Below are 9780 nucleotides of genomic sequence, written 5' to 3'. Positions count from 1 at the left end.
GGGTTCGTGCCCCGGTCCGGGAAGATCCCCCGTGCCGCGGAGCGGCTGGGCCCGTGAGCCATGGCCGCTGGGCCTGCGCTCCGCAGCGGGAGAGGCCGCGACAGTGAGAGGCCCGCGCACCGCAAAAATAAATAAATAAATAAATAAATTACTATGTATCTAACATCCAACAGTTCCACATAAACTCAGTCAGAGTCACCTGGTTAAATCAACAGTAAAAGACTTACTATTAAATTCTTAATTCTGAGGTTTACTGGGCATAGCATCTTACGTGCTAGTTTCTGGGATTGTTGTTCATTACCTGGGAATCCCAGCAACAGTACTAACAGACAAGGGTCCTTAGTCTCCCAGAAATGAACATAAACATTTTATTATCCTCTTATTTTAAACATGATGGCACCTGTCTATTCTGGCTCAATTAAATGAAAAAGTAGAAAAACAGAGTATGACTAGAACAAAAGATCACTGGAAAAGTGAGTGTATAAACAAAAACTTTTCCCTGTTGACTTATTGTAAGGTGACATTTAAGTGTTCTTCCACTCAATTAATTACAAATCAATAAATGTGTATATAACCTCCATCTTGAGAACAGATTGTCCTAAGTAACTGAACGTGGACCAGAGGATTCAAGTGGGCAGGAGAGAAAGGTCAGATACACTAGTCCATTAACTCCTTTAAATGGTACATAGACTTCAGAGCCTCGTATAAAGAAACACACGTGTAGGAAGTTTTAGCTCGATAATGATGACTTTTTCTCTCGCACACAGACCTGTGAGTTCCCTTGAGCAACAACAATGGTATTAAGTCGATAAACCAACTTTACTTTAGAACAGTGTAACTGTGATGAGGTACCCTTGGAACCTAGAGTGCTCCCGGGTATAAGCCTGACTGTTTTAGGAGACAGAAGCGGGCGATGGTTAAGAACATGCTGCGGGAGGAGCCAGGCTGCCAGGGCTTGAGTCCCGGCACCACTTACTAGCTGGAAACTCTGAGGAAATTCTGTGACCATTCCAAGCATCACAGGACGGTGGTTGTAGAGATTACATAAGACTATGTATGGGCAGTGCCTCCCGCGTCCAGCACCGTGAAGAAAATTCCAATACCCACTGTTACTGTGGCAGGGACAACGCTGGGGGCTGCAGACACATAGGACAGCACCCACCCGCTCCGGGGAGCCAGGTGAAAGGTCACTTTCAAATTCAGTCATTGTGCCAATCAAGAATTTCTACTTAGCTAAAACACATGGTGCCAAAACTTACATTTTATTTGCTATTTAATCCAGCTCACAGAAATGTAAGAGTAGAAGTATAAAAGTGACAAACAGGCTGGCAAAAAATAGCAACTGTGGACCACTTGGTTGTAAGCATTCTCTTGCAGGCTCTGTTGCGGGCATGTGTTTTCAATTGCAGTGCTGGTTTTCCTTTTCCTAAGCCCTCAAACTATTTTTTAAGGAAGGAAATGTTTCCCTTTAGGCTGGAGCTGAGGAAAGAATTCTCTCTGCGCTCACAGAGCCGGCACACCTTGAACTTGGTGCACTGGAAGGGAAAATTCCTGACAATTACATTAAGCCCAGAGCAGATGCCCTTCCGCACCCCCCAGCCAGCTTTTCCCAGCTGTGCCCCACCTCCGCTTCCAGCTTTGCTCTGCCGACACAACACAGGGATAAGGGAAGAAAATCACACATGAAAAAGTTCAGATGGATACACCCCCAGGAAATATTTGGCTGATTCTGTAAGAATCCAAGGTGCAGAAAGGTTGAAAACGAGTTCATTCTCCCACCTTTTGAGAGTGGGAGATACGTCAATCACAGAATTCTAGACTGGGAGGGGCTTTATGGATCAGCTAGCCCAGCGCCCTCATTTTATGGACCAGGACCCAGAAGCTTCGAGGCCCGCAGTCCTGGGCAAAAGGATGTCTAGAACTCATGTCTTGTCTCCGAGAACCGGGCTGTTTTCACCACACCCGACACTTTGCTGTGTGAATCAAAAGCTCCCGCTGGGACCAAGAATCCGGACTAAGAAGCAGTCCCAGTAACTTCTTACTGATGCTGCGGCACCTGGAACAGGCGTGCTCCCCAAATTCACCAGTGGGCTCTCACCCCCGGGGTGGCCTCCAGGGAAATACACAATCGGGAATGTGCTCCAAGCTGAGAAGCAGCTCATCTTCCTCAGACCTGGGGCTGAAAGCATGGGAAGGAAAGCACCCTTCACTCGTCCGGTGAGGGCCCAGCTACGCACGCAGAGGGCAGAGACGCCGCAACACAGGTGGCGCGCGGCGACCTCGGCCACCTGTGCCATACTGTGCTGCCGCTCCTGTCCCTGGTGACATTTTTGTTTCAAAAGCTAGAGTTTTCTCTGTTGCTCATCGAGTCTCGACTGCTGCGAAGGTGTGGGCCACATCCTCTGCCAGCAAAGCGCGAAACCCGTCAACTTCCCTCTGACAACAATCAAGGGCTCGGAGGGGACACCGGCGCTCGTGGGCGCCAGGGCCCGACCCCAGCCGCTGCCAGGGCACCTCACCCCGCCGCAACGCATCCTAGCCCGCAGGACCCGCTTTCTCTTTCCAGGAACCCGACTGCTCTGCCTCGGAGGGTCGCTCGCTGCCTCGGCCCCAGGGCGCAGTTCCTCACTGAGGGGCGACCCCCGTCCCCGACGGCCCCCCCAACCCCTGCAGCTCGTCCCCCTCCCCGCCCCGGGCAGGGGCGCCCCGGACCTCCCACCCCTGGGATGGCGGGCCCCGAACCTTCCAACCCAGGGCTGCGCCGACGGCCGGCGGGGGAGAGCGCGTCCCGGGCGCCCGCGGCCCCCGCCCCACCCCGTCCCGCCCCACCGGGCCCCGGGCCCACCTGCGGAGGGGTCGCGAGGTCGTTGCCGCTCCCGCTCCTGCGGGGGCCTCCTCCGCGCCGCCATGGCGGCCGCGTGCTGCTGGTGGGCGCGGAGCCTCGACCGGTGGGTCTGTCAGACGCGGCGGCAGCCGGCCGGCGCCCCGTCTCGCTTCCCGGCGGCTGGCGTGCGATAGAGGCGCCGGGAGGGGACCGCAGCCTGCGCTCCCGCCCCGGGAGCCCGCTGGCGACTGACACACCGGGCCACCAATGGGAGGCCGCGGCGGGGGCGGGGCCAAGCGGGCGGGGCCTGGCGGGGTGGGCGGGGTCTCTGCGCCTCCTGGGTCGCCAGACGGGGCTGCGCAGAGCCGCTGGTTCTCCGCGCGGCGGGGGTGGGAAAGCTACTGCTGGGTTGCAAACGCCGCTTCTCGGGAAACATCCTGGGGATTCCACCTGGACGGGTCCTACGACCTCCCTGGCACTTTATATCGAAGGCCCATTGAGTGGGAAGGAAGGAAGACTGGTGGGGGGGATGGTGTGGGAGAGGGACTGGTCCCATTTTCCTCTCATGGCAAGGTTCCAGCATTCCCTTCCCTGGCCCATACGTTAAACCGCTGGTCGGTCAAGGTTATGGGTGGGCGAGACTGGAATCCAGCTGTTGACCCAGGGCCTGTTCCACTAGACTTGGCAGATTTCCTGATCTTGATTTCCCTCCGGCTCAGCAGAACGGGGTTGTGCTTACTTAGAACTCAGTTTACATTAGGAGCGGTTATTGACAAAGCTGATCATCTGTTAAAGTGGTTTATCAAAAGGAAAAAACAAGGCAGTAGCGAATAGTAAAAATAAACAGTCCAACAATAAAAAGGCACTCACAACAAGGTTCTTTCACCCCTGATTTCCTTGTCAGATGACCTTTTTTTTTTCACGAGAAAAAGGAAGAAACTTAAAATCTTGGTGAACACTTCCTCCTTCTCCAATATACACAACTCCAGAGACAAACAGACTTGCATGTGACATGGTTTGGTACCTTCTGAAAAATTCCATAACTAAAGAAGGATGTGGGAAACACCCTGGAATTTTAGGTGGTTCCAGTATACTTAGGGCAACGTCTGCAAGTAACCACTTCCCCCCTCTGAGTCTCAGAGCAAATTATTAGAGGATCCCACAGGTCTTTGGCAACTTCAGGAAAATTCTGAATCAGAGCAACAGCAATTAATATAATACTGGACATTTACTGAGAGCTGACATCAGGCCAGGCACTTTGGTCCTTTTATGTATTATTTTACGTATTATTTCACCTAATCCTCACACCGGCCCAGGAGGTAGGTACTATTGGTTGTTTTGTTGTTGCGCTGGGTCCTCACTGCAGCACGCGGGCTCTTCATTGCAGGCTTCTCTCTAGTGCGGCCAGGTTTAGTTGCCCGGGGCATGTGGGATCTTAGTTCCCAGACCAGGGATTGAATCCACATCCCCTGCATTAAGGGCGGATTCTCAACCACTGGACCACCAGGGAAGTCCCAAGGTTGGTACTATTGTTATCTCCAGTTTACAGATGAGGAAACAGAGGCTCAGTAAATGCTGGTGCAGAGTTTGAACCTAGGTCTGATCTCTCAACCACCCCACCATTCTGCAACCCATGATTCACAGAAGATAATAAGAAATGTTCCCAAACTCTGCTGCATGTTTAGAAAAAAAAAATCCCTTCTATCCAAGTCAGATTTTAACCTAGAGGGGTAGTTTTCCACAGCCATAAACCATGATTTGCGTGTATAGAGCCATGTTATACAAAATAAATGACTTAAAATTGCTGTGTATAATTAACCCTAAACAAAGTTATGAGCTGTGATGAGTATAAATTGTCTATTCTAGAAGCTGAAAGTACCAGGACTAATTTCTTGTGATATAATAAAATAAAATTTTCTTGAGTCCTTTAACCACAAAACAAATGAGCCAGTAAATTTCCCCTCCTCCCACAAGAGAAAATTTATGAACACAGCTGTTTGGACTCAGCCTAAAATCCTTTCAATTAATTCACAGTCAGGGTTCCGTGGTTGGCTGTAACGTTCACTGTTATTCTGAAAGCTGAGTGGAAGGCCTCTTTGTGTGGTACTTACAGACCTAGGCCTTGGAACCAGACTGCCTGGCCGGGCTGCATACTAGCCATATGGACTTGCTCAATTATTTAAACTTTTTGTGCCTCAGTTTCCTCATCCGTAAACTGGAGCTCAAATGAGTATCTTCCTCATGGGATTGTTATGGGGAGGAAGTAATTAAATATATCCCAAACCCTTAGAGTAATGCTTGGCACATAATAAACACCACATAACTATTCGTCAAGTAGAGGATGTGACTACACCTAGAGATTTCTGATTGGCTTTCTGGTCTACCCAAGTGTGATTTACTACCTATCTTAATAGTTACGAGGCTATCGATCTTTTTTTTATCAACATGGATTGCGAGCTTTTTAAGGGCAAGAATTCTGATCTAGAATCCTTAGTGTCTAGCTCAGTGATTGAATTTTTTTTTTTTGTATATAGACTGTGACAAACCTTTATTGCCTTTACTAACACACATTCTTGCCTTCTACATTATATCACATCTTGAATACATAGGCTTAAAAAAAAAACTATCTGGCTGGTGCTGCACTAGAAAAATAACTATCATTGAGCCCAGTATAATAAAATCGTATTTCATGGACCTATTATGTAGAGCTTGAATTTTTTTGAATGGGTGAAGCCATACTTTCATAAAGGTTGCACTCAGCAAAGATGCCTGTAGCAATTGTCTCAGCTGAAATGTTGACACATATGATTATACTCACGGAAATATTGACCTTAGAACAACTGAAGACAAAGTCAGTGCCTAGCATTGTACCTAGAAGCACATCACTTGATTGTGATGCTGGAGAGTTTGGACTGAGTAGCCAGGGGCAACGGCTACTCCAGTTAATCGCATGGACGATCCTGATATGGTCCACATCAGAAGAAAGAAAGGTGGGGGGAAGAGGGGGGAGGCTCACTGTTCAATAAAGCATAGCAAATATTTTCTGAGAATTTTTGTTTTCATAAAGTTTTCTTGACAATTTGAACTCTGAGAATGGAATGTGAATATCCAGAACCACTGAAGACATCGCAAAACGTATTCTCCATTGCTATGCCAAACTTTTCATGTTACTCAAGGGTCACTCATTCATATCTGGATCAGCCTCAGGCTAGGACAAGTTGACGTTTGTTCTGAGAACAGTGGAACTCGTTACACCTTTGGGCAATAATTGCAATCTTCATTTCTATTGAGAGTTTGCTTCGTTGGCGGGCTTCTAGTTAAATATCCTCCTCTAGCTGGGAGGTTGCAAAGGAAGTGGCTGGTCGGTTGCTGTCATTCCTGCCCCAAGAATTGTGCCTGGCACATGGAAGGTACTTATTCAGTATTCATTGAATGAGAACCAGTGAATGTGTGAGTGAAGGCAATGATTGGACTTACTACTAAGAATCAGTGGAATTTTCCCAACTGTACTCACTTCCAACTGTCCTTATCCAAATTCATGGTCTTTCTTTTTGGTGGTAAAATATACATAACATAAAATTTACCATTTAACTCTTTTTAAGTGTATAGTTGAGTGGCATTAAGTGCATTCACATTGTTGTGCAAATATCACCAACCACCCATCTCCAAAATTTTTTTCATCTTCCCAAACTGAAACTCTGTACCCATTAAACTGTAACTCCCCATTCCTCCCCCTCCCCTAACCCCTGTCCCTAGCAATCATCATTCTACTTTCTGCCTTTGACTACTTTCTCAATGTGACTACTCTAACAACCTCTAAGTGGAATCATACGGCATTTGTCCTTTGGTGACTGGCTCATGTTACTTAGTATAATAATGTCTTCAAGATGCATTGCTGTTGTAACACATGTCAGAATGGCCTTCCTTTCCAAGGCTGAAAAATATTCCATTGTATGTGTATATCACATATTGCTGCTTATCCAGTCATCTGTCAATGGACACTTAGGTTGTTTCCACTTTTTGGCTATTGTAAATAATGCCGCCATGAACCTAAGTGTACAAATAACTGTCTGAGTCTCTGATTTCAATTCTTTTGAATATAAAGCCAGAAGCGGAATTGTTGGATCATGTGGTAATTCTATGTTTAACTTTTTGAGGAATAGCCATACTTTTTTCCACAGCAGAAAACGCTCCCACCAATAATGCATAAAGATTATATTTTCTCCACATCCTCACCAGCACATTTTCAATTTTTAAAATAATATCCATCCTAGGGGCTTCCCTGGTGGCGCAGTGGTTGCGCGTCCGCCTGCCGATGCAGGGGAACCGGGTTCGCGCCCCGGTCTGGGAGGATCCCGCATGCCGCGGAGCGGCTGGGCCCGTGTGCCATGGCCGCTGAGCCTGCGCGTCCGGAGCCTGTGCTCCGCAACGGGAGAGGCCACAGCAGAGGGAGGCCCGCATACCACAAAAAAAAAAAAAAAAAATCCATCCTAATGGGTGTGAAGTGATATCTTACTGTGGTTTTGACTTGCATTTTCCTAATGATTAGGGATGCTGAGCATCTTTTTAGGTGCTTATTAGACATTTGTACATCTTCTCTGGAGAAATGTCATTTAAGTCCCTTGACTATTTATTGTCTTTGAAAACACTATGCCATCACTGTTGATATCTATAAAAATTAAAATCTGAGAGACCCTTATCTTTACTTCGGTTCTACATTGTATCAGGTAGGGTCAGTTTTTCTAACAGAGGGCAGTGCGTAGAGGTTAACAGGTACTGATGACGATGATGACGGTGGAGCTTAATCGAGCACTCATGAAGTGCCAGCCTCTGTTAAGTGCTCCACATGTATTAATTAATTCAACCCCCCACTTGAGATATGTACTATTATTATTCCCAATATACAGACAAAGAAACTGAGGAACTAGGTCATTCCGCTAGTAAATGGCAGCTGAGAGTTGAACCCAGCATCTGGGGCCGTATGGAAAGTATCTCCTAAAAAAAAAAAAAAAAAAAAGAAAAAGAAAATCACTTCTCGGGAACTCAATGAGTCCCTGAAAACCACGTCTGTTCTTTTTCCTGAATGAGCTGAGGCTCAGAGAACCCTGGTCCACCTGCCACGTGCCAGTCCGGGGCCTGGCTGAGATGCACCATGTCCACCATCACAGCATGAGGCAGAGCAAAGGTGTGAGGCCAAGATCCAAGCTGGCAAAGCTGAGAAACCCAGAGGGTCAAAGCAGGAACGGGGAAGCCAAGGGAAACCGGCAGGGAAACCAGGAGAGTCCTCAAGAGAGGGGCCAATGTGTCAGGAGTAGAAGCAGGTCTAAAGAACCCTGAAGCTGTCCAGAGGGCACTGGCAGACACTTCTGTGACTCCCGACACTGAGGCCTTAAGCTGTCCCAGCTGGGGCCTCATGCGACAGTTTAAACTGTGTTCCTTGGTCTGGGATTTTGTCTACTGTAAAAATAGTATCAGTCAACTCAATTAAAACACTATCCTATCAGTCATTCACACCTTAGTGTCAACAAGCCTTGGTTCCCACTAAGAGCAGAGGTTGGTAAGGAGAGTGCAAAGAGAGCCTAAGAGCTGGCGAGAGGGATAAAGGAGATCAGCTGAGAGCCATAAAGGGAACTGAAGGATGTGAGGGTGGCGTGTGTGGAGAAGAACTTCACAATTTTGTGTACGTCCAGACCAGAACTTACCAGAACTTAGGGTTTCCTTTTTTTTTTTTTTTTTCCAGCAAATTAGATGGCTTCACTTGTTCCCAAATTCCTGACATCTGCCCTGCCTGCAGTTTGCACAGAGCGGGGCTTGCTCACCGTCTCCGGCCTTTGACCTTGGTGTTTGCACTCCCTGGGTGTGCTTTCACCTGGCTGACTCCAGTGGTCCTTGCAGATTCGGCTCGAGCCTGCTGGAACCCCCATGATGAGTTAGCAGTCTGGCCCCACTGCCCTCTCACGTGTTCCCGCTGCACCCAGTACTCATCTCCCCACACTTGACCATGAGTTCCCCAGGCCTGGGGCAAGATCTCAGTCTCCCCTGGGTCTCCTGCTCAAAGTCTGGGGGACACTGCATGGGCCCTTGCAGAATGCAGAATGTAGGAATCAGGCCTCTCTTCAGGGGCTTGCCACCCACTTGCCTCCTCTTGGCTGGGCTCAGCGAGTCTACAAATCGATTCCTTCTCTTTCTCTGCAAATGGGCTCTGAGTACGCAGATGTCCTTGTCAACGAATTTGTCTCCTGAAGGTTGGTACTTCCTCTTTCATGCCTGGTAAACTCTTTGAGATTACAGAGACAGCAGGAGCCTCACCACATGAAATATACAAATGAAAAAACAATTTTGCTGGGCTTCCCTGGTGGCGCAGTGGTTGAGAGTCCGCCTGCCGATGCAGGGGACGCGGGTTCGTGCCCCGGTCCGGGAAGATCCCACATGCCGCGGAGCGGCTGGGCCCGTGAGCCATGGCCGCTGAGCCCGCGCGTCCGGAGCCTGTGCTCTGCAACGGGAGAGGCCACAACAGTGAGAGACCCGCGTACCGCAAAAAAAACCAAAACGAACAAACAAAAAAAACAATTTTGCTGTATAATTTGACGATTAAGTGAAAATACAGGAAGAGGCACGATCTCTAAAACTTTTAGATGTGTTACTGGGCTTGCAGCTCTGACTAGCCAACAAAGCATATTTTTATATTTAGTTAAAGAGGAACAGACAAACAGCAGCCTTTGCGGCTTTGTCTACACCCATGCCACCCTCACTTTTATAAGTAAATCCAGGAGCAGGGAAGAAAACTATATTGCTCTTTTTCTCTGAATCATTTATTTTTCAGGCTCCCTGGGCACGCACACTCGGTTAGTTGACTGCTTTTCCAGCCTGACATTTTGCTTCAGGGTTGACATTTAAGAGAAAGCCGCTGGGGCTTCCCTGGTGGCGCAGTGGTTGAGAATCCGCCTGCCGATGCA

General features: G+C 48.3%; 1 protein-coding gene across 3 annotated transcripts in view; it reads right to left on the bottom strand.

Annotated features, from left to right (window-relative positions):
• OTULINL (OTU deubiquitinase with linear linkage specificity like) overlaps positions 1 to 3019 on the bottom strand; it is a 22826-nt gene extending 19807 nt beyond the window's left edge. The window contains exon 1 of one of the 3 annotated variants that reach the window (XM_028492813.2): positions 2846 to 3019. In XM_028492813.2, coding sequence (XP_028348614.1) covers positions 2846 to 2909 — 64 coding nt within the window. In that variant the 5' untranslated portion in view covers positions 2910 to 3019. The remainder of the gene's footprint in view (positions 1 to 2845) is intronic. The other 2 variants (XM_024124976.3, XM_024124969.3) reach the window with 2 other exon arrangements.
• Between the last annotated feature and the right edge of the window lie 6761 nt (positions 3020 to 9780).

The sequence above is a fragment of the Physeter macrocephalus genome, chromosome 8 (genome assembly GCF_002837175.3).
Source record: "Physeter macrocephalus isolate SW-GA chromosome 8, ASM283717v5, whole genome shotgun sequence".
In the NCBI taxonomy this organism is placed as follows: Eukaryota; Metazoa; Chordata; class Mammalia; order Artiodactyla; family Physeteridae; genus Physeter; species Physeter macrocephalus.
This window is presented reverse-complemented; position numbering and strand designations above follow the sequence as displayed.